This window comes from Amblyomma maculatum, chromosome 5 (assembly GCF_055883805.1).
Source record: "Amblyomma maculatum isolate TAMU_Amacu chromosome 5, ASM5588380v1, whole genome shotgun sequence".
NCBI classification, from domain to species: domain Eukaryota; kingdom Metazoa; phylum Arthropoda; class Arachnida; order Ixodida; family Ixodidae; genus Amblyomma; species Amblyomma maculatum.
Window position 1 is genome coordinate 28,524,199 of NC_139348.1, and position 25,777 is coordinate 28,549,975.

The following is a 25,777-nucleotide window of genomic DNA, read 5'->3' on the forward strand; positions in this document are numbered from 1 at the left end:
AGGCAGCAGCACCGGACTTCAGCACGTGCCTCGATTTCTCGCACCAAGCGTCCTGCTCATCGTCTGCAATCGCCCTCCATCGCGATTGCGCATCACTGGGCTCCGCAGCCACCTCGCTCGAACACAACGCGTTATGCGACGCAACATCTCTGGTTCGTGTCACAGAGCCTATGGCCACTCAATTTGCATTTTTTGTGAGCTTCCCGCTTTTCCAAGCCCCTATCAGGCAGCAACACCATATCAGCTTATGCCTACCGCAAGTGACCCGTGCGTACGTACATCGCAGCCCTCAGACTCGCAGCCCTCAGACCCTGTCTTCATCACGGTTAATTTTGCCCTCTCGTGCTGCAAGCTTAGGACAGTACATAGCTCTTCGTCACGTTCCCTCCCCAAGACTGGCTCGCCTCAGTGCTTTGCACCATTCATTCGGCCAGTTCGTTGTGAGCACAAAGCCTGCCTTCAGCGCCGTCGCATGCACTACCGACACACTGGTGAACTTAGCACATTCCTCAACAGTCCCGCTTCCTCTACCGCCACGTTTTACTCAGCCGCGATCTCCTGAACAGCCATTGAAGAAATCTGCTTGCCCCTTGGACTACACCTTGGACACGAACTTAACATGTACTTACGTGTATAGCCTTCTTCATAGTTTTTTTTTATGTAGACAGCGAGTTTCTTTTCCTTTTTTTTCCGACCAATCGTCTGGGGGAGGAGCCCTGCAGCGACTCGCGTGGCATGCGCCCGGCACGTGCCGAAGAGAAGGAAGCAGCGCCGGGACGAGAGCTTAGGAATGCTAGCGACCTTCGCCTCGGCCGGACGCTACCGTCGTCACCTCTTCAGCTTCTCCTAAAATAAATGTGGCCGCGGTCGCCCCTGCCTGGCGATCTTTACAAGTGCTTCTCGTCATCATCTAATGTATGACAAACACCACTGGCCAAGCACCGCATTATAACGGACGAACACTCTCGACCTCTGCGCCAAAGCTCTTACCGCGAATCGCCGCGAGAACGTCAAGCCGTCCGCGAGCAAGTCGATGAAATGCTCCGTGACAACGTTATGCAGTCATCAAAGAGCACCTGGGCGGCACGCACTTATGGTGAAAAAGAAAGATGCGACACTTCCCTTCTGTGCCGATTACCGCCGCCTAAACAGCATAACAAAGAAGGATGGTTACCTCTTCCTCGCATCAACGACACTCTAGACCGGCTCTGCAATTGAAGGTATTTCTCATCGGTGGACCTGAAGAGCGGATATTGGGAAATTGACGTCGACAGAGGAGATCGCGAGAAGACCGCATTCATCACACTGGACAGCCTTTTCGAGATCAAGGTGATGCCATTTGGCCTGTAATCAGCATCAGCAATGTTTCAACAATGGACACAGTGCTGGCGGGCTTGAAGTGGCAGATTTGTTTGTTATACTTGAATGACGTCGTTGTCTTCTCTTCGACCTTTGAAGACCACCTAGAAAGGCTTCGGACAGTGCTAGAAGCTATCAAGTCATCAGGGCTAACTTTAAAAGCAGAAAAATTCCGCTTTGATACGCGAAATTGCGGTCTCTTGGCCATATCGTAAGCGCGGATGGTGTTCGCCCTGACCCTCAGAACACGGCTGCATTCGCGCACTTTCCACCGCCCGCCGGCAAGAAAGCCGTGCGCAGGTTCCTTGGGCTGTGCGATTATTATTGACGATCTGTCAGGAACGTTTAGCACACTGCCGAGCTGTTGACGCAGCTTACAAGACGTAACGTAGCATTTCGATGGGAAGCGCCGCAAGAAGAAGCCTTCGCCGAACTTATGCGCCGCCTACAGTCTCCTCCAGTCCTGGGCCACTTTTCTGAAAACACCGAGACCGAAATTCACACCGACACAAGCAAAATGGGCGTAGGCGCTGTCCTCGTTCAGAAGAGCCCTGGACAGGAGGAACTATCGCCTACGCTAGCCGTTCCCTGTCGAAAGCTAAATCTTACGACAGAGTAAGAATGTCTTGTCATCATTTGGGCCACAGCAAAATTTCGCCCATAATTGTACGGACGACCACTCAGGGTTGTGAGCGATCACCATGCTCTCTGCTGGCTCGCCAACTTAAAAGCGACATCAAGCCGCCATGCGCGATGAAGCCTGCGTCTTCAGGAATTCCGCATCACAGCCGTCTACAAATCCGGCCGCAAGCACTCCGATGCCGGCTGCTTGTCACGAGCCCCCGTTGATGCTCCGACGAAAGACGACGACGAAGACGTTTTTTTGGGACCGGCAAGAGTCAGCAGTTGCACAGAACAACAGCGATCAGACCCTGAGCTGAAAGCGCTAGTCGATTACTTAGAAGGAAACACCGTGTCCCCTCCTGCTGTGTTCAGGCGTCAGTTATCATTGTTCGCGTTAAACAATGGCCTCTTCGTGAAAAGAACTTCGCACCCAACAGGACCGCGCAGCTTCTTGGTGTGCCTAAGCGCCTCTGGCACGAAACTCTAGAGACGCACGATCAGCCCACAGCCAGGCATCTCGGGTTTGCACGCATGTCGCGGCGAATCCAGGAGTATTACTGGCCGCGACTGCCTGCCGAAGTTGCCCACTACGTAAAGTCATGTCGGGAATGCCAACGACGCAAGACACCGCCGATCAGACCAGCGGGACTACTGAACCCGATTCCGCTACCAACCCTGCTTCTTTAACAAATTGAGATGGATCTCTTTGGCCCCTTTCCAACTTCATATATGGGTAACAAGCGGATCATCGTGACCACTGACTATCTTACCTTATCATACCCAATGGTACCGCGGCGGAAGTCGCCACATTTTTTTGTCTAACAAATGCTCTTGCGACACGGTGCCTCAGAAATGCTCATCACGGACAGGGGAACGACGTTTACGGCAGAGTTGACGCAAGCCATCCTAGAATACAGTTATACAAGCCATCGACGAACAACTGCGTACCATCCCCAAACCAACAGACAAAATATCGCGGACATGATCGCCATGTACGTCGACTCTGAACGCGAGACCTGGAACGCCATCCTGCCGTACGTGATCTTCGCGTAAAACACGGCAGAAGACAACCAGAGCGACCCCGTTCAAACTTGTGTACTGCAGCTGAGTCTATGTAAATTCCATCCTTTTGGGACAGAACCACATCCTCAAATTAGACAAAAAGTGACTGAAGGTAGGCTTTCAGTATGTTCAGAAACCTATCCACAGCTACACCACACTTGTTCTGAAAGCGAACTGCCCCGTAGGCGTCAATTCATTTTTCGATAGCTATGAGCACCTCCGCGGAATGTTATAGAATAGGTCCTTGACATCTACTGAGAAGCTCAGCACCGGGCTAGGCACCCGCAGGAACAAAACGAAGTCTCTCGAGTCCCTAATTAACATGGGTTCTTCAACCTACAGAAGGTCCGAAGCGCTGTGCAAGAACTTTGCCGCGCACCTCTGCCAGGTATCCCGGTCCTCAACAATCACGCGCAATGGTGCTCCTTCATTGTGAGTCTTCACAAAAAAGAAGGGTCAGAGCGCAAGATTCTTGCTGATCTTTATGTCTTCAGCAAGGAAGTGCAGATAGAAGGGGGTGCAGAAGATAGAAAGAAGGCTTGATGCCACCTCCCTGGAGCTGAAACTGGAAGTGTTCGCATCCCCTCATGGGGGGAGGGGCGGGAGGTACTGCGACCGGTACCGCAAGAAGCTCCGCGATGTCTCTCCTTCGGATCTGAGCCACTTGTTGTGCCGGCCTTCGTGCCGTCCGCGTTGGGCGCTGCTGCTCCTTCCTCGCCCTCCAGCAGAGGATCCGGAATTGCTTCGTCTTGGCTGTTCGCGAAGCTTCTTAAGGCAGTTCTGGCACTCCTTTTCACCAGTAATGTGCGCCTCACCGCAAAGCACACACTTAAGCGAGCAGGTTTGTTCTTGAGGTGGGTCCAGAGTCCCGCACTGCCGGCACATCCGGACATTCGGCGTGGAGCACACATCCGATCGCTGTCCTAGTTGTAGGCAGACGTTGCAAACCTGCCTAGTGGGTCTTTACGGGTAGCAGGCTACCTCATCGCCCTATAGAGAATGTATTTTGGAACGACGGCACCCTCGAAGAGGTAGACAACAGTCCTAGATTTGTTCAGCATTCTAGACTGCAGAATAGTGACCCTATGAATTCGTACGCGCAGATTGTTCTTCTGTTTCTCGAGTAACGTGCCTGGGTCTCTGCTATGTATGACCCCATGTAAGATGCCTTCTGTGACTTCCAAGTTAAGTGTTTAATTAGTACGACTGTCCTCAGAGGCTTATGCGCGTGATATGCCGAATGAGCTGTGCCGTATGTTCATGCGGCGTGCTCACGGTAAGTATATTTGAGCCAGTGCGGCGCTGTAGGATGACATCATCTCCCTGGAACTGCTGGTGGTCGCCGCATGCATCTACCGTGGCGCGCGACACCTGGTGGGTGGTCAGCGTCCGCAGCTGCCAGGCCTTTGGTCGCATGATGATCTTGAAATCTTTTTTGGGGAGTGACAGCGGGTTGCTCCGCTATCCACGCCACCCCAGTGGTTCTTTCATGTTTCCAAGTGGGCCGGATCCGGGGCCAGCGGTCGGTGGTGTCTTGTATTCGCAGGGTGGAGTCGCACCCGCATTACCGCCACCTTTTCCTGCGCGCGATCCTCTCTTTTGAATCTTCCGCTGGCGTTCAGAAAGATCCAGCTCCCAGTTCTTTTTTTTTATTTGATACTGTGCATCCCATCAGGGATTGTAACAGGAAGGGCTGTGAGCATATTATACTACAGCATAAAAGCATACACATTAATACATGGTGTAGAGTGTTACATGCAGCTTACAACAATCGAATAACACAGATAATATCACTTATATTAATTACATGATTACGGATGATACAGCGAGGGGATCAGTATTAGTTGTAATTGACAGTCAAGGCACAATCAAGGTTTAAAATACTAAAAAAGTGAAAATCGACTATAATGAATTAACAACTTGAATCAGGCATAACAGGCAAGTAAAAATACCAGGAGAACAAGGAAGCATAAAAATAAGGAATACAATTGGTACTGCAATGGGTATAATTCATCAGCAACAAGGGAACAAAACTCCGCTAAGGACGTTGTGTTAGTAATGCGCGTGTGTAGAGTGTTCCATTCTCGTGTTGCCCTTGGAAAAAATGAGTATTTGAAAATATCAGTATGAAATGAGAATTCGTCTAATGTATGCGTAAGGTTATAACGGGTTAATCTGTTCGAGGACGTCGGCATGTACACCAATGACACCTTACCACCGGAATCCTTCCTTGGTTTTCCATATTCCCACAACTTCTTCCTAATGTTTCGAATACGCGGTGAAAAGTCCTGTGCTACTGTGCTACTTGTGCTACTTACAGTTTACTTAGAGGGCGTATTCAAAAACATTGAATAGGAGCAGTCGGTCATCAGGGTTGTTGAAAAATATCTCAGTAATCGGCAATTCGCTGATGACATTGCTTTGTTAAGTTACTCAAGAGACCTTGCAATGAATGATTAATGGCCTAGACAGAAGAAGCAGACAGGTAGGCCTAAAGATTAATATGCAGAAGACTAAGGAAATAGTGGACAGCCTGGAAAAGGAACAGCAGTTTAAATTAAGTAGCGATGCGCTGCAGGTGCTTATGTCTATATTGTACTGGTAAAAACCGCAAATCCGGACCTCAAAATTCATAAGATAAGGGATAAGATAGGAGGATAAGATTGAGATGGAGCGCATTTCGAACACACAGATTATGCCTAGCAGCTAATCGGTATTTTAAATAATACTTGCATCAACCGGCCCTCAGATATATGGGGCTGAAACATGGAACCTGACAAAAAGGAGTCACTTGAGTTGAGTACAACGCTGAGGATTATGGAACGGAAAGTGTTTGCTCTAACGTTAAAGAATCAGAAGCCTATCGAGTGGGTCAGAGAAATAACTCGAGTTACTGACATTCTAGTAGAAACCAAGAAGAAATGGACACAAACAGTATACATTTAGTTCGAAGAGTAGGAAACTGATGGTTGCTATGAGTAACCAATTGGATTCCAAGGGATGGAACGTTCAGAACGGAGCTGCAGATTTTTGGGTAGGCGGATAAGGTTGAGAAGCTCGCAGTTATCAAACGGGCGCAGATCGGACGTAATCTGCGGTCGCAGATAGAACAGGACCGGGTTAGTTCGAGGAAAATGGGAGAGGCCATCGCCCTGTCGCGGGTGTAGTTTTGCTGATGGCGATGGTGATCAGTCTAAGCAGGCGCCAACAGCCATCTGCGAGTGAAACCTATGCAAGATGTGTCTCTTTATTTGAGCAACGTTCTTATTGCCAATACAATAATGAGTTGACCAAGCGGGGGAGCTTGGAGTAGATTGGCGGAACAGATGTGGACGCCGAAAACGTGGGTCCATTTTATTGTGGGAGCGGCGACTGGGCCTTCTCAAGATCCACCTACGGAAGGGCACGTCTGTTTGCTGTACAGAGTGTAACCCTGCGTGCCGCATTTGTTTTCAAACTCCTTGACACAGTCATCCGGCACCGAATCCTTGTACTCGGTCTTCACAAAGGCCACGCAGTCTGCAAAGAAATAAAGAAAATAAATGTCTTCTACGAGGGACCTTTGCATCCTAATTATGATCGTGATAATCATCAGGTTGACTACGCCAACTTGGGAGGAGGGCGGGGGGATCAGTAACCTATAGTACCTCAGAGCCGTGCTTGCTCAAGCCACGTAATACCTGCAATACGCGTCCGCTCTCCTAAGTTTCTCCTAAGAACCGAATTAGTTACTTTTAACAGCAACCAGGGATTTGGCCTTCTTATTCCACATTTGCTCATGCCCGTTTCTTGTTTTCGTTTGACTAAATTGCCACTAGCTCATATTTACTCACAGGTCTGATTGGTTTGTTCATCGTATCTTTTGACCAATTATTTTCCTATCCGTTCACCACTGCGTTGCCATTCTTTTTATGAATTCCGCTCTTTTCTTTAGCGCCTATGTGCCGGTAAAGTACAGTTGTTATATGCATCTTCTCCTTTCTTAGGGTCATGGTAAACTGTCATTGATGCCCTCAAAATCAAACGCACATCACACCTTTATTTTCTTCCTCATCCTGACCGGAACAGCGCGCACTAAGACACAGACAAGAAGAGAGACACGACACACACGAGTTCTCGTGTGTGTCGTGTCTCTCTTCTTGTCTGTCTTAGTGCGCGCTGTTGCGGTCAAAATGAGTTACCAACTTGCCCAAGCATCTGTTCTTCCTCATCCGCCGCTATGAAAGAGGGTGGCGCTGTCGAACACTCTAAATGTTCGGTAACAGGAGACTTTATTACCCCAAAAAGTCGAAACTTTGGCAGCCGTCGATGTAGTTCAGTTGATAAAAGCATCGGACGCGATATTCGGAGGCGGTGGCTCCGCTCCAATAATTGGGGTGTTGGTTTTCCTTCTACTTTGTGGTTAATTATATTTCTCCCCAAATCAATACAGTACTAATTTTGGTACTTATCAACTGCAAAAGTAAAGAAAAAAAGATATACCTTACGCTTTCCTTGGCCTCGCAAACTGTCCGCGTCTTTCATTCTTTTATCATAACGAGCCGCTTATTTCCCTTTCCATTTTCTGCTTTATTTTCTTCTAGTTATTTCACCATTGAGATGCCAATCCGCGGGCGCTAAACAGCAGCCCTGAGAAGATGGATTTCCTTACTGCAGTGCATCGCAACATTAATGTAAGCTGTTCCTTTCCGAAAATAACAGAAATTACTTTTCTTTGTTCTAATTTTATAACCACCTTCCTACGTGAAGAACGGACCAATAAGCATTGACACTTAATAAGACTTACTTAAAAATAGAAGTTTCTTCATCGTAGCACCGCGGGCACATGATCCCACCCTTGTCACGGAGCTCATAGCGAATGCTGATTTCATCACCACCGGCAGGCTTGAAGCATGCAGCTCGCAGATTCTACACTTTTACCCGACGAGACATCGACGAGGGTGTGTCGACTTCATGATATGCTGCGTTGTATAGTGCCATCGTAAAGGAAGCGCGCTTCAGAAGTGCGAGATGCCGGGCTAGTTGATACTGCATAATGAAATAAAATAGCGCAAAGAACGGGACGAGACACGAAGGGTGTCTTTGTCTCCTTTCCTTCGTGTTTCGTCCCGTTCCTTGCGTTTTTTTATTCCATTATGAAGCACGCTTACCGGTCGCTACCTCGGAGAGTCATGTCGAGGCATGCTCGGAGGAGCGGGAAGATCCCGTAAGTTCAGTTCTATATGTGAGGCAGGAGATCCTGTAACTTCTGCTCTATATGCGAGGCAGCTTGTGGCAAGCAGACATAGCCCAGCGAAATTAGAAAGAATGTCACACAACTTTCCCGCTTCACTTTTACCCTGAAGAAGGACGGTACAATGTCTGAAACTCTCGGTAGAATACGATAGGATAATCAGGAAAGGTTTGCGATAGCCGTCATATGCTTAATGCAGTAAAATGGAAATCTTGGGCACGGTCAATTGTAGTAAAAACAAAGACCAACCTGTGAAGCAATTTACTGGTTTTCGGCTGTGGTGCAGGCCTTCCCTTTCTCTCTCTCTCTCTCTCTCTCTCTCTCTCTATATATATATATATATATATATATATATATATATATATATATATATATATATATATATATATTATTTATTTATACATGTATATTAGATGAGGTAGGGGCGCACAAACGAAAACAATGGTTTATTTCCGTTTGTGCGCCCCTACCTCATCTTACACATAGTTCTGGGTCCTGGACGACTTATGAAATATATATATATATCGCGCGGCGAAGAGGATAAAGTGGCGAAGCCGACGAAGCGGACGACGCTCGAGCGGTCGCTGTGAACGCTGGCTTTCGTAGCGGCTACGAGAAGGCCAACATATTGCTGTGCGAGCCATCTAAACCGCTTCATTACACTTGGTGAAGGTGTTGCCGGCTCCCAAGCTGGAGCTCTGCAATCGCACCTTGCCCGGCTCTATCATCATGACAGACGCCACAACTCAGTGTTGCCAGCTTGTTCCAAGCGCCATCATCTGTTCTGGAATGTGCGGCAGCGCGGACCCACCTATCTTCACCGGCACAGACGACACCGGCACAGACGACACCGACGCAGAGGACTGGCTGACTTCATACGGGCGTGTGAGTGCTTATAATAAATTTGATGACCATGTTAAGCACACCAACGTCATCTTCTACTTAAGTGTTGTCACTAGATTGTGGTTCTGAAACCACGAAGCTAATATCTCAACTTTGGCAGCACTCAAAACCAGTCTCAAGGAGGTGTTCGGCCGCCCCACTTTTCGAAAACTTCGCGCCGAACAACGGTTAATTTCTCGCATCCAGAAGAAAGGGGAACATTTCACAAGCTATATTGAGGATATTGTCGACCTGTGCAAACGTCTTGATCCATCTATAACTGAAGCACAGAATATCAAGCATGTCTTCAAAGGAATTGAATTGGACGCATTCCACATGCTCGTCGCCAAAGCCCCCCAAATCGTTTCTGACATTTCTTTGTGCCAGAGTTATGACGCGCTCCACAAACAGCGTATCATTACGCACCGTACCATTTTATCGGATGAAGAACTATCGGCACTGGATCTTCCCGGTTACCCTCAGGATCACCCAGTGCTTCTCCACCAAATAAAACAGTTTCTGCGGAAGAGGTGGCTCGACATATCCTTGGTTACCTGCCGGCCCAATTGTTCATGTCTGTCGCCTTCTCTACAGCGTGGCATCCAACAGCAGGTTGCCGAGATCCTGCCAAGTACCAAACCACCCCCTATGGTGGCCGCTCCGCTGACGAACGCCGAAATTTCAAGCCGCCTACCGCTTTCACCCGAAACGCCCACGTACGCACCCTCATACCACGGCTTCAATAAATCGCTGCCCGTGCGTCTAGTGCCACCTACGCATCCTGCTCAGCCTCGCACGTCTTCCCGTAATCCAAATCTGTTGCGCACACAATGTAACCGACCTGCTATGTCTGCGGTGTAGCTGGCCATGTGGCACGGCGGTACCGTGCACGGGGATCCCGTTTTTATATGGCTACGGGCGCGCTCCAGCCTACGACGTACCGTTTTCCGAACCTGAGTCCGATCGTCCGCCGTCGCATCACTCTCCGACACGTTCCGCTTCATAAGCCCACCGGTCACCATCTCTTCGCCCTCGGTCACGCTCTCCTATGCCCCGCCAATCACCAGCACTTCAGCCGGAAAACTCGACGCCGCAGTTCCGGAGGCAAGAACTACGTCCTCAGTAACTGTGTCAAGCCCTGTTAACGTTATTCAGGTTTTCATCGAAGGGGTTGCTGTTGATGCGCTTGTTGACACTGGTCCTGCGGTGTCCGTGACTAGTTGCAACCTGTGCCGCAAACTTAAAAAAGTGACGACGCCGATCCCCGATATTTCAATGCGAACCGCGAGAGCCGAAAAAATTCGACCAGTTGCTGCAAGCACCGCACGGCTCATCATACAAGGCCTCTCTTACGTTATTGAATTCATTGTTCTCGCTAACTCTTCTCATGAAATCATCCTCGGCTAGGGTTTTTTGTCCGAGAATCATGCCATCATCGACTGCACATTTGCTCATATTGATTTGTTGCCGCTTTGTGACACTCTCGTAGACACAACCCCTGCTCCAGCTGCACCCATCTTCACTGCCGATGACGTCGCTGCGCCTGCTTCTTCTTCTGTTCTTGTGCCTGTGAAATGTGACGTCATCAATGGCGCCACAGCAATGTACACACCGTATGTCCATTGTGCTAATCGCAAATATGTGTTGCGCTTGCATGCCGTGTGACAATTTCCGGTTGCATTAGCGCTCTGTACGTCGCCAACCCGTTGCCCTTTCCAACGAAATTACTTCGAGGAGAATCACTTTGCACTGTCGATATCATAGATCCCGCCGACGGCCCTAGTGTTATTGCAGACCCTATAGTGCATCACGTTACTGCCCTCACTCCTCCCACTGGAGTCACCGACTCGACCACATCTGACATTTTCGAGCGTTCTGTCGGCGCATCTTTGCAGCCTTCCCAGCGCAACGAGCTCGTTGCCTTGCTTCAAGAACTCAGCGCGTCTTTCGACTCTCATCAGACTTCATTGGGACGTACCATCGCCGTTTGCCATCATATCGACACCGGCCTCCACGCACCACTGCGCCAGCGCCCCTACCGAGTCTCAGTCTCTGAACGGCGCGTCATCGATGACCAAGTGAGTCACATGCTCAAGCGCGGAGTGATCCAGCCATTCTCACAGCTTCACCCGTCGTGCTAGTCAAGAAAAAGGACGGATATATTCGGTTCTGCGTCGACTACCGTCGGCTCAATAAGATTACTCGGAAGAACGTGTATCACCTAGCTCCCACGCATCGACGACGCCCTTGACTGTTTGCAGGGAGCTGAACACTTTTCTTCGCTGGACCTTCGCTTTGGCTGTTGACAGGTGCCAATGGCTGAAGCCGATCGCCACATAACTGCATTTATAACACCAGACGGTCTATATGAATTTAATGTCATGACTTTTGGTTTGTGCAACGCTCCAGCCACATTTGAGCGCATGATGGACAACATCCTTTGCGGGCTGAAGTGGCAGATATGTCTCTGCTACCTAGATGATGTTGTTATCTTCTCGAAGGACTTTCCATCTCATCTTCGCCTCGAGAGTGTTCTTCGATGTCTGAGCAACGCAGGCTTGCAGCTAAACTTGAAGTGTCGATTTGGTGATACTCGGCCACGTCATGTCCAAGGACGGAGTCCTGTCGGACACTGCCAAACTTCGTGCAGTGGCAGAATTTCCAAGGCCCGTCTCACTGAAAGAACAGCGCAGCTTTATAGGGCTTTGCTCGTATTTCCACCACTTCATCAGAAATTTTGCCGAAATTATTGCCCCGTTGGCCCAGCTTCTTGCTGGAAGCCCTGACTTGTCGGTCTGGTCCCATAAATGTGATGACGCTTTTACTACGCTCCGGCGACTTGTGACATCCCCACCAATACTACGTCGCTTCGATCCGTGCGCTCCTACCGAGCTCCACACGGACGCCAGCGGCATCGGTATCGGTGCCGTTCTCGCTAAGAGCAAACCTGGTTTCATTAAGTATGTCGTAGCTTACGCCAGTCTAGCCCTGACCAAAGCAGAGACCAACTATACAGTAACAAAGAAAGAATGTCTGGCGATTGTTTGGGCCATCACTAAGTTTCCTCCTGACTTATATGGTCGGCCATTCAATGTCATCACCGTTCATCATGTTCTGTGCTGGCAGTCGTCCCTCAAAGGCCTTCCAGCCGCTTCGTCCGCTTGGCTCTCCGTTTACAAGAATATGACATTCGTGTCCTATATCGCTCTGGTCGCAAGCACTCCGATCAGATGCCCTTTCACGCTCCACTGTGACCTCTGACCCTGAACCACACGCTGTCTGCGGCCTCACTCCTTCGATATGGTATCTGAGCAGCGCAAAGATTCCCGGATTCTTTCACTCATGAACGTTCTGGCCAACCAATCACAGCGCCACCTTTCTCGAGCTCTCCTACGACAAGCCCATCACTTCACTATCCGTGACAACCTCCTTTACCGCAGAAACTACCTCCCTGATGGCCGAAAATGGCTGCTCGTTTTTCCCCGACATCTGCGACCAGTCATTTGCGCGAGCTTTCCCAATGATCCACCGTGCGCCCATGTTGGATTCCGGAAAACATATACTCGTCTACGTCATTGCTACTACAGGCAGGGCATGTATCTTTTTGTCCGCTAGTACGCCCGCTCTTGTATCAACTGTCAGCGTCGCAAGACCCCACTACGCCCTCCAGCTCCCCTGCAGCCTCTACCTTGTCAACTTCGGCCATTTGCACGTGTTGGAATCAACATTTACAGGCCTCTTCCCTGCTATTCTGCAAGCAACAGATGGATCATTGTTGCCATCGACCACCTCACCAGATACGCTGAAACTGCCGCTTTACCAGTTGCGACCGCTCGTGACGTTGCTGGTGTCATCCTTGAGAACCTTATCCTGCATCACGGTGCACCACAGGAATTACTTAGCGACCGTGGTCGCGTATTTTTGTCTGATGTTGTAGAAGCCCTTCTTCAAGCGTGCAGTGTTGTTCATCATACGACGTCTTCCTACCATCCGCAGACAAATGGAATAGTCGAGCGATTTAATCGGACCCTTGGGGACATGATGGCTATGTATGTTTCATCTACCCTCTCAAATTGGGACCGTCTGTTACCATTTATAACCTACGCCTAAAATTCTGCTACGCAAGCGACTACCGGGTTCTTGCCCTATTTCCTTCTGTACGGCCGCGAACCTTTTTGCACAATGAACACGATCCTACCCTACCGTCCTGACTTTTCCGAATGGACACCCATTTCTCAAGCCGCTGCCTATGCCAAAGAGTGCCGTCAGATCACCTGTCAAATCACAGCTGGAAACCAGTTCCACCAGACAAATCACCACGCCGGATCCTCATGTCTGCCGGCTACTTATCGTCCAGTCTCGTTGGTGTTGCTATGGGTGCCATATTCTACTTCAGGCCAGTCGCCCATGTTTCTGAGTCGATACCAGGGACCCTTAGCGTGCTTAAGCAAACTTCTCCGGTTAATTACCTTGTCGGGCACCACACGGCATCAACATACCACCGCCGACGAGGACGTGGAATCGTCCACCTTGACCGCCTCAAACCGTACCATGACCCTTCCATCGTGACCTCCGCCTAATCCGCGGACCAGGATGGTGTCTTTTCACAGGGGGAGTACTGTGAGAGAGATGCCTAACCTGCGATAAAGCAGAAAGAAGAGGAAGATAGAGACGTCGTGCGCCGAAGAGAATGAAGTGGTGAAGACGGCAAAGCGGACGACGCTCGAGCTGTCGCTGTGAACGCTGGCCTTCGTAGCAGTTTCGAGAAGACCAATATATTTCTGTGCGGGCCATCTAAACCACTTAATTACACTATATATATATTGTGGAAGAAGGGCAGGTCGAGACGGCAAGGCCGAGAGGGCAAGGCAAGGGATGCCGTGTCTCGCGTTTATTCCGATGGACTACCGAGGCATGTGCCACCGGTGGCGCCGCGGGATAATGAAGATGATGGTATGTACACATGAAAGAAGAAGATGCTTGGAAGGCTCACAAAATTTTCCCAAGGGGTCGGAAGCGGCCAGCCTGGCCGCTCTTTAGCACTGCTGTATCGCGGCGCACAAATGGCTTCAAACGAGACACATGAACTATCTCAGTGCCACGGTGACGTCGATCGGCTGAGGGATCAATTGGTGTCACTTTGTAGTTCACTGGGGACGTTTGGGCGATGATCGTGTATGGACCAAGGTAGCGGTGATGAAATTTATCACTAAGGCCGGGGGTGCGGAGAGGTGCATAAAGTAGTACTTCGTCACCAGGACGGAAGGAGACCTTACGATGTGTAGAATCGTAGTGATTCTTGCGATCTTTGTGGCAGGCTTCTGTGTCGAGGCGAGCAAGGTGACGGCATCTGGCCACGCGGGATACGAACTGGGCAGGTACTGATGTGGAGGAACAGTCGGACGTAGAGAAGAATGAACTGTCGAGAAATGTTGTGGGAGGGCGGCCATAAACGCGGAAAAATGGAGAGTAACTATAATCCGCTCTACTGCTATATTATAGGCGAATGTGACGAATGGTAAAATAGTGTCCCAATTTCGATGATCCGGTGTGATGTACATTGAGATCATATCTGATAAGGTGCGATGAAATTGTTCCGTCAGACCGTTAGTCTGAGGATGATAGCTTCGGTTGTCACTTAGGAGCACCCGTGGAGCGCCATCCCGCAATGCAATATATCGCAAAAAGAAATTTGCAACCTCTTGAGCCGAGCCAGTGGGCACAGGTGCTGTCTCCGCGTAGCCCATAAGGTGATCTACAGCCGTAATGATCCAATGGTTGCCGCGATCGGAGAGAGGCAGGGGACCATATAAGTCAATGCCGACTACGTCGAATGGTGTGGCTGGACAGGGAAGGGGTTGTAGGAAGCCACCGGGTGGAGAAGTCAGCCGTTTGCGACGTGGCACAGGGGGCAGGAAGCGATGCATTTAGCTACACTGGAGGACAGCCCAGGCCAGAGGAACCATCTCTTCACGTGGTCGTAGGTGTTGTGAAAACCTAGGTGACCTGCCGTAGCGTCATCGTGTAGAGCCGCTAAGATACTTGGGCGAAGCACAGGCGGGAGGACTGGGATCCAGCGGGTTCCTTCAGGGCAACACACGTAGCAGAGTAGGATGCCATCTTCGAGCTTGAAGTTACGTAACTGTCGGCGGAGCCTAGCATTGGGTGGGTTCAAAGCGCCTTTAGGGCGGTCGGTGATGGGACGGAAGTAGGCGTCCGCTAGTGGCTGCGACTGGAGAGCATGTTGGTTGTCAGAGGCAACAAACGAAACTGCTATGATATGCGTCGGAGGAAGAGAAAATCGACTCTGGTCAGAGGAGGAAATACATTGCGGAGAAAAACTGCAGGCTGATGGCGAAAGTGGCCAGCGAGAAAGCGCGTCGGCATCTTGGTGGTGGCGACCCGATTTATAAACGACGTCGAACTGGTACTCTTGTAGGCGTAGAATCCAACGACCAAGTGGACTTATCAAATGTTTCGGCGAGAACAACCAGCAAAGAACATGGTGATTGGTCACAACTGCGAAGTGGCGACTGTATAGATAAGGACGAAATTTCTGAACCACCTAGACGACGGCAAGACATTCCTGCTCGGTAATTGTATAATTTTTCTCAGCTGGAGTCATGGTGCGGCTGGAGAAGGCAGTCACTTTCTCACGGGAAGTTGCGCCGCGCTGTAGAAGTACAGCACCGAGACCACGACCACTGGTATCAGTATGCAGGTTGGTCGGAGCGGTGTCACTAAAGTGGCCAAGAACAGGATCTGATGTCAGGGCGTGCTTGAGGTTCTTGAATGCAGTTGCGCACTGTGCAGTCCACACGAAAGCGCTGCGCGCTTTAATTAGTTCATGAAGGTTGGCTGGTTTGGTTGGTTTGTGGGGTTTAACGTCCCAAAGCCACTAAGGCTATGAGAGACGCCGTAGTGGAGGACTCCGGAAATTTCGACCACCTAGGGTTCTTTAACGTGCACTGGGAGCAGCAATAGTTGCAAAATGTCTAATAAAATGGCAAGCCGAGAAAACTGCGCAAATCTGGAGTCCGTTGAGGAAGAGCAAAATTCAGGACCCCCATAATGTTTTCAGAGTCTGGACGAATGCCGTCAAGACTAACTAGATGTCCCAATATTTTAATTTTATTCTGTGCAAAGTGGCACTTCTTGGTGTTGAGTTGAAGGCCTGCTGAAGCGAGACCTGTGAGGACTTCATTCAGGCGCGTAGGATGGTTGCTAAAAGTTGATGAAAAGATAACAATGTCGTCCAAGTAACATAAAAAGGTTCTCCATCTTAGTCCACGAAGTAGTGTATCGATTATTATTTCAAATGTTGCTGGTGCGTTACAAAGGCCGAAGGGCAAAACATTAAATTCGCAAAGTCCATCGGGAGTTGCGAAATGGCTTTTTCTTTGTCATCTTCGTGCATAGCTATTTGCCAATAACCAGAACGAAGGTCCAAGGTCGAGAAATATTCGGCGCCTTGGAGATAGTCAAGGGCGTCATCGATTCGCGGCATCGGGTATACATCTCTGCGGGTAATTTTGTTGAGTGCATGGTAATCAACACAAAAGCGATCCGACCCGTCCTTTTTTTAATTAACACTATTGGAGAGGACTATGGGCTTGTTGAGGGACGAATGATATTGCGACGTGGCATGTCATTTACCTTTTCTTCAATAACAATTCTTTCAGGGAGAGAAACCCGATAAGGCTGTCGGCGAACGATAGAGTTACCTTCAGTAAAGATGCGATGCTGTTCAACACTAGTCCGTTCCAGTGGTGGGGAAGTGGCATCAAAAATGGCTTGGTGATGTCGAAGCAATGTCAGCAGTTTTTGGCGTTGGTTAGGCGTGAGGTTCGGGTTAATAGTATTTGAGAGAACAGGAAGAGAGACGTCTGTCTAAACTCACTGCTGAGGCAGACGGGCGGTGAGCACCATCAGGGACAAAGATTGAACATCCACCATGCAAGGCAGAGAAGCTCCTTTTGGGAGCATCAGGGATTCACGTGAGGTGATAGCGGCCGCTACTGCCGCTGAACCACGATAAGTAGTTCTTCGCACTGAGGAGGCAAAACAGCATCAGCGGCGGCAATGAGGGGATAATGTCGTTCAGAAAAATCTGATGCAAAATCACTGTCTGTCATATGGATGACATGGTCGCCACAGGAAATTAACGCTGAAGCAGTTGACAAAAAATCCCATCCAAAAATCATCAGATGCGCACAAGGTGAGAGCACAGCAAACTGCACACGGTGGCGGACGCCGTCGATAACAACTCGCACAGTGCACTTTGCTGAAGGGCGCAGAGGAACGTCATTGTCTCCACGTAGTTGAGGTCCATCATATGGTGTCGTCACTTTTCGTAACCGGTAGCGCAAATCAGAGTGAATAACAGAAATTGCAGCCCCTGTATCAATCAAAGCTTCGAACAATAATCCTTCAACGAAAACACAAATCATATTGTACGGGCGATCAGGAGGACTTTTAGTAAGTTCGCAGACTGCAGTTTGACCTCCGGTAACTGCATCACTTTGTTTTCCGAATGGCGGACAGGAAGAGCTGTTGCGGGACGGAGAGGAGAAACTGAGCGGCGGTATGGGGATAGGGAGCGGCGTCGAGATGCATGGGCTTCACTAGGCTCAGACGAGGACACTGAAGGCGAGAGGACCGACGAGGCGGGCTGGGAATAGACCGGCGTTGATAATATGAAATTGAATGGAGATCAGTTTCGAAGGCGTCGTAACCACGGCGTTTGTTCTGAAGACGGCGGAGACAGAAGCGGGATATGTGTCCTCTAATGCCAGAATAGTAGCAGACTGGTCGGGAGGGGCGCCAAGGTGCGTAATAGGGTGATGCAGGTTGAGCCATTGCCATTGCATTGATGGGATTGTAGGGTGGTGCCAGTCGGGGCGGCGGAACAAAAGGAGGCGGATGCTGCGACGTGCGCGTAAGTCGGTGCTGGGCGGGGTGCAGGAGGGTCGGATGCCATAGGTCGGGTGATTGTTGCCAGCTCATCTTTAATGATGCTGCGGAGACCGGCGTCATTAGAAGGTACGGAAGAATTATCGCACCCGTACTGACAGACAGGCACGAGGGCCTGGAGCTCCTCCAGGATGATGGCTCGAATCAGTGCCCGCAGATCGAGGTCAGCAGAGGTCGGGCCAGTAGCAATATCGGGCTGCAATCGGAAGGACTGCAGCTGGTCGTAATAATGGTGTCAACAGTACAAGGATTCTGGGCAATTAGGGTGTTATAAGACACAGAATTATTTCCTTTCAAGACGTGGTGTAAGCGTTCAGGTTCCGTCATGGTAGGACTAATACGGCGGCAAAGTGCAAGTACTGCCTCTATGTAAGACGCGTAAGACTCATCGGGACCTTGGAGGCGGGAAGCGAGCTTGTTCTTCGCGATCTCAGTCCGAACTGCCAGGTCCGCGAAGTATTGGCGGAACTGCTGTTTGAATTGGTCCACTTAGTGGTGTGGGGTTTACGGTTAATAAACGAGGTTCTGGAGACCTCAATGAGGTAGAAAGAAACGTTCAGAAGTTTTAGAGCATCGTCCAACCGGTTGTAGTTACTGCAGCGTTCATAGGTGTCCAGCCAGTCATCGACGTCTTCATCGCGACGAACAGCGAACAGTGGCGGGTAACGTTGTCGTGTGGGCACAGTCGGAGGGGGTGGTGCAGTCGAGGTAGAGGGTCCTGCCGGATCGTGGGTACTCTCGGTAGACATAACGATGGCGGCAGGCGGTAAACAGAGACCGGAATGTAGCTCCAGCGAGAGGCAGGGCACAAAACAGCAAGGGGATCAAGTCACCTCCACCACTTGTGGAAGAAGGCCAGGTCGAGACGGCAAGGTCGAGATGGCAAGGCAAGGGATGCCGTGTCTGGCGTTTATTCCGATGGACTACCGAGGCGGGTGCCACCGGTGGCGCCGCGGGATGATGAAGATGATGATGGTATGTACACGTGAAAGAAGAAGATCCTTGGAAAGCTCACAATATGTATGTGTGTGTGTGCGTGTGTGTGTTTGTGTGTTTGTGTGTGCGTGTGTGCGTGTGTGCGTGCGTGTGTGCGTGCGTGCGTGTGTGCGTGTGCGAGTGTGCGAGTGTGTGTGTGTGTGTGTGTGTGTGTGTGTGTGTGTGTGTGTGTGTGTGTGTGTGTGTGTGTGTGTGTGTGTGTGTGTGTGTGTGTGTGTGTGTGTGTGTGTGTGTGTGTGTGTGTGTGTGTGTGTGTGTGTGTGTGTGTGTGTGTGTGTGTGTGTGTGTGTGTGTGTGTGTGTGTGTGTGTGTGTGTGTGTGTGTGTGTGTGTGTGTGTGTGTGTGTGTGTGTGTGTGTGTGTGTGTGTGTGTGTGTGTGTGTGTGTGTGTGTGTGTGTGTGTGTAGTGACAGCACTACAACCACAGCTCTGCATAACAAATGAACAAAATTCCCATAATGAAAGGTGTTAGACAAGGAGACAAGATCTCAGTACTTCTCACAGCTTGCTTAGAGGAAGTATTGAGGGCCTTAGAATCTTACTTTGGGAGCCAGTAAGGGATAAGGACTGATGGAGACTACTTCAGTAATCTGCGACTTGCTGATGACATTGTCTTGCTAAGTAACTCTGGATAAATTGAGAGGAATGATTGGTGACCTAGACAGGAAAATCAGAAAGATAGGCCTAAAATTATTATGTAAGAGACTGGTAACGTTCAACAGACTATAGGGGAGGAAGAGCAGTTTACAATACGTAGCGAAAGGACACGTATTGACCGAGATCCGGAGCATGAAAGGGACATAACCAGGAGAATAAGATTACGAGGGAGCGCATTTCGCAATTGCTCTCTGATTATGACTAGTACCTCACTGGCATCGCTAAAGATGATTACAGTTGAATCATATCTATTCTCAGCTATAAGGATAAAACGTGGAGGCTAATGGAAATGGTTGAACTTAGGCCGGGGACAATGCAGAGAGCTATGCAAGGAAAAATTGTAGGTGTAAGGTTAGTGATAGGAAACGTTCAGAGTGGTTCCGAGAAATAACTAAAGTAATGCTATTCGAGTGGAAATCACGAAGAAATATGTGTGGTCAGGTCATGTAGTGCGAAGAGATGATAACCGATGGTTTCGAAGTGCAACAAATTGAATTCCAAGGGGAAGGAAAACGTCGTACGGGAAGGCAGAAAGTAAGTTTGGCGTATGAAGCCAAGTTCGCAGGGGTCGAGAGGTTGCAATTAGCACAGGGCCGCGTTAGTTTAAGCAATATGGCAGAGGCCTTCGCCTTGCAGTGGATACAATCCGGCTGATGATGATGGTGACGGATAACAAAAAGACACATGCACACCAGGGCTGGTTCAGCACTTATCCTTCTTGCATCCTTCACTTTATCCATCTTTTTCGCAATAAGATGCGCGATGCATCGTGCTGCGTAACCAACTGACCCAAAAAAGAGGGCTGCAGCCCTTAGCGGGAACTTCCACTCATGGGCAGCGATCAATGCCAGTCACTGAGCAAGCTGGAGCATTGCGACCTTCCGAGAAATTTCGGAGGCAGATGAGACCCCGTCAGTGTCATCGGGGTGAAGAATGCAGTCCTCATCCCCCTCCCACCTATTTCAGCTGTCCTTTCGCGTTCTTTTGCTTGGAGTGCACGAGACATGGGCATCCTTACGAATGTCTTATAGGTAAAATGCTGAAAATCCTGCGTTCCCACCAGCAGCTCCTGTACACCTTAAATGCATATCTTAGGTGAGCTGAAAATCCTGCGTTCCCACCAGCAGCTCTTGCACACCTTAAATGCATATCTGAGGCGTGCCACTGTGCTACCCTGAGAATTGTGTTTCCTAAGTTTCGGATACAAGGAAAGGCACTATGAAAGTACAGCACACGACCAAACAGTATAAAAAACAGCGCAGTGGCACAATAACCTAGAGAAATAAAAACTGTATTGTGACAGAATAACACAGGTATTAAACAAACGCATCAAAGCAGAACAAGCTGTAAAACAGCATGTAAGAAACAACATACAACTAAACAGCGCAGCGCAGTACGGTGCAGCGAAGCGAGGGCGGTGAATAAAGAGTCATAACCGCGAATGTTAAAGGACAATGCAAGGAAAAACACAGCGAAATTTGGAGCTTTCTCTATCGATTTCGCTATGCCGCAAAGACGCCTCAAGAAGCTTTCAAATTGGTATTTCTAACCTTCAATATTTTGAACGGCGCTGCCGAATAAAATTGTATAAAGGGATGACGCACGGCTTTGATGTTGACTGCCAACAATGTCCCATTATATTATTGCTTCTTAGAAAATTATAAGCACCTAATTTTTGGGTTCGCCCTTTTTTGCTTTGTAATGATTTGTAAGACATTACTGTACACGAATCGCTATGTGATGTTAGCCTACAACCGTCGAATGATTTGCAATTGAATTTCTTTTCACAACTGCTTCGGTTTCAACAGCCTAGCAATGGCTGTGACGTGAAAGCCGTTTGCGTCGCGTAAGCGATGTAAAAACGCTTATATAATCGCTTCTGATTCGTCTCAATTCACAGCAACGCTAGAGCCGTCCTGCCTCAAGAACAAGGATCACAAGTGAAGAATCGGAAATTATATCGCTCGTTTTTTTATTCTGCGTGTGAACAGGGCCTATTCTCAAAATATGACCGCTGCTTTGTGCCATATTCTTTTTCATATTGTGAGCACTGTGTGGCGCTTCATCTTCCACACGGCTGAACATGCTGCTTCATCTTCATCCTGCTCCCTCTTGTAGATACCACTCGTCATCGCGGAGTGTGGTTGGCTGCAGTGTGCGACCAAGGCTTCAGGTCTCCAATAAAACCTGATCCCCCAAATCCAACCTTCGCATTATCTTACACGTGGTGGAGGTGCGCCTTGATTTCCCCGCTGCTTCGTCACCTGAATCCACCTGGAGCTCCGTTCTGGCCGCCGTTTGACCCCGACCACCATCGTCATGACTCAAGAGGGCCACTTCGCTATTCCGGCTTCTACCAACTCGACCCCAGCTCGCCTTGCCACTTGGACTGTCAGTAGCCGTCAGCGCGACCCGCAGATGTTCGCCGGTCTCCGCGGCGACGACGATAATGACTGGCTCGACAGCTACGACCGGGTCAGTGCTTTCAACCGGTGGGACGATTCTCCTAAACAAATTAATGTGTCCTTTTATTTGACGGATGTCGTCAAAACGTAGTTCTTAAATCATGAATCGACGATTCAGGACTGGGCTACCTTTAAACAAAAGTTACGCCAGATTTTCTGCGCCCCTACTGTTCGCACGGAGTCCGCCAAGAAAAAGCTAGAAGCCCGGCTTCAGCGGTCCAATGAGACCTATACCTCTTATGTAGAAGATGATCTTGCACTTTGCCGGCACATAAATGACACCATGCCAGCGGCCAAGCAGATTCGGCACGTCCTTAAAGGTATTGGGTCACTTGCCTTTAACGCCCTGGTTGTGCAAAACCCTACCACTATCGACGTCACCATATAGACTTTTCAGTGCCTTGACGAACTACAATCAATACGCCTGCAGCCTGACCCCACTTTCTTTGGTTTCACTGCCGACGCTGACCTCCATACGCTTATTCGCGGATTAATTCGTGAAGAGCTCTCGGCTCAGGGTAATTTGCACCGCCCTGCATCAGAGCCACATCCTTCAGGTGCCGGCCTATGTACCATTGTCAAAGAAGAGCTGGCCTCAATGACCTCATCCCCCCAACACCGGTCGCTCCTACCTTCAAGTGCCAACGTGCGCCCAGGTCACGTCCTTGCCGCTTGCAGTTGGAACGCCTACGCCACCGGTGCCTACCACTGCTCATGTCGCCGCATTGGCACCACCTGCCGCGGCGCCGACATACTACCCCACCTGGCGCCCAGCCCGCCCTGTTTGTTATTACTGCGGGTACCGAGGCCATATTTCCCGTTTCTGTCCTTGCAGGCTCCAAAATGAACGCCGCGGCTACGACTCATTTGAAGCAGACTACCATCCTCGCTTCTCCGGGTCTAACCACCGTTCATTCCCTGATTATCCTCGACGTTCATCCCCCCGCCAGAAAGTCCCGCTCTGCCTGGTAGTTAAAGGCCTTCAAGACGCCGTTCTCCTTCGCCTTTTCTCCGCTCAACCTCGCCTCTCCGCCAAGCTTCTCTGACGAGCCACCTCCTATCGGAAAACGGACCACTGCAGTTTTAGGAGGAAAACCTGCACGCTTCGGCCATCCCAAAGCCCTCCCGAACGTCCCTCGAATATTATTTTATTTTGGGTTGAAGGTTTATCCGTTGAGGCTTTGGTTGACACGGGCGCCGCTGTTTCTGTGATACACACTGACTTGTGCTCCCGCTTGCGAAAAGTGAAAACGCCTTACGATGGATCTGAACTCCGTGGAGCTAATGGTGCAATAATTCAGCCTTTTGCTAAGTGTAATGTGCCAGTTTTGTTGACGGTGTCCGCCACCATGTACAATTTGACGTGATGTCACCGTGCGCTCACCCAATTATTTTAGGCTGGGATTTTCTGTCTGCCGCATAAGCCAGCATTTCGTGTCGTGACTGGGTCATTTACATGAACGAGAGCGATCCGTCTTCTGAACCTCCCAAGCCTCGTCATCGCCTGCTTGCCGCTACTGACTCAGTGTTGCCCCCTGGATGCGAACTTGTCGCGCTTACTTCGACTGACATTGATAACGGAGATGTGCTAATCGTGTCTTCTGATCGCCATCTAACCCGTGGAATCGCGTTACCATCAAGTCGTGTAGGGTTTGAGCATGGCACAGCGCTTGTCACTGCTGCGAACGCTTCCCCAAAGCACATTGTACTGACTAAAGGGACATATTTTTCTTATGCCCTGGACATGCATCCGGTGTCCCTCACCACCCTTACCGCCCCCTCTTCCTCATCAGCAGCTTCTTCCGATACCTCTCTCTGTGTTCTCTTCGTCATCATCAATCCTGACCCTCCTGCAACTCACCAAGCTTTGCAGGAATTACTTCGAAAACACCAAGCCTCCTTTGATGTCACTTCTCCGCCCTTGGGCCGAATTTCTTCTGCACAGCACTGCATTATTACAGAAGATACTTCTACTGTTAGCCGCCGCCCTTACCGTGTTTCCTTATCAAAACGTAAAATTATAGCAGATAATGTGAATTATATGCTCCGACGAGACATTATTCGGCCCTCAGCTATCCCCTGGTGATCTCCGGTCGTCTTGGTCAAAAAAAGGATGGTTCCATGCGTTTTTGCGTTGATTACCGCTCACTTAACAGTCACTCGCAAAGATGTTTACCCTATGCCACGAATTGACGACTCCCTCGACTGTCTTCAGGGTGCCGAATATTTCTCCACTTTGGATTTGCGTTCCAGTTACTGGCAGATTCCGCTGCACGAAGCCGACAAAGAACAAACCGCATTTGCTATTCCCGATGGGCTTTACGAATTCAATGTCATGCCTTTTGGAATTTGTAATGCCCCCGCTACGTTTGAGCGCATGATTGACACTGTTCTTAGAGGACTTAAGTCGAAAACATGCTTGTGCTACCTGGACGACATAGTTATTTTCTCTGCGACTTTTTCTGATCATTTATGCCGCCTTGATCAGGTATTAACGTGCCTGATATCCACCGGTCTCCAGCTGAACACAAAAAAGTGTAATTTTGCCAAGAAAGAAATCAAGATCCTGGGCCACCTCGTCAGCCGCGGTGGCATTCGACCCGACCCTGAGAAGCTTGCTGCAGTTTTGAACTCCTCAGCGGACTAAACATCTACGCAGTTTTCTTGGCCTATCTTCCTACTTTCGCCGTTTCATTCGCAATTTCGCTATCATTGCTGCACCGCGCCACCACCTCCTTACCGACCGTACTACTTTCAATTGGTTCGAAGAATGCGAAAAAGCTTTTCAAAACCTGAAGAATGCCCTCACTTCGGAACCTGTTTTCGCGCACTTCGACGACACTGCTGCCACCATTCTCCACACCGATGCCAGCAGCCTCGGTATCGGCGCCATACTTCTGCAACGTGATACCGCTTCTCGGGAAAAGGTAATTTCGTTTGCCAGTTGAACTCTAACACCAGCGGAACGCAAATACACCATCACTGAGCAAGAGTGCCTCGCCGTCGTTCGGGCAGTTCAGAAATTCCGCCCCTACCTCTACGGCCGCCATTTCACAATCGTTACCGATCACCACGCTCTGTGTTGGTTATCAACCCTCAAAATTTGACTGGATGCCTGGGCCGTTGGATTCTGCGTTTGCATGAATACCACTTCGATGTCACATACAAATAAGGTTACAAATATCGAGATGTCGATGCTCTTTCCCGTTGCCCGCTCCCAGAATCACCACCTAGTGTTTTTTCGCGTCTTCCTGCGTGCACCCTCGACGTCCCAATGTCGTCCAGAGCTCCAAACATCACCTGTGTTACTCATGCCGCTGCTTCAGATCGCTACGCCATTTTTTTACACCAGCGAGCAGATCCCTACTCCCTTTCCCTAATCGACCTTCTCACCCTCCTGCCGCTAGGATGCGCACGCAACTCCAAAAGTTCAAACTTGACAACGGCGTGCTCTCCCGTTATATTTATTGATTTGAAGGCACCCGTTGGGTCCCCGTTATTGCGAGAGCGCTTCAGTTCAGTTCAGT

The 25,777-nt window shown here is 49.7% G+C and overlaps 1 protein-coding gene across 1 annotated transcript in view; it reads right to left on the minus strand.

Annotated features, from left to right (window-relative positions):
- Positions 1–6,268: 6,268 nt before the first annotated feature.
- LOC146187912 (uncharacterized) overlaps positions 6,269–25,777 on the minus strand; it is a 60,555-nt gene continuing 41,046 nt past the window's right edge. The window contains exon 5 of the mRNA XM_084603060.1: positions 6,269–6,564. Within this exon, the coding sequence (XP_084459186.1) occupies positions 6,428–6,564 (137 nt within the window). The 3' untranslated portion in view covers positions 6,269–6,427. The remainder of the gene's footprint in view (positions 6,565–25,777) is intronic.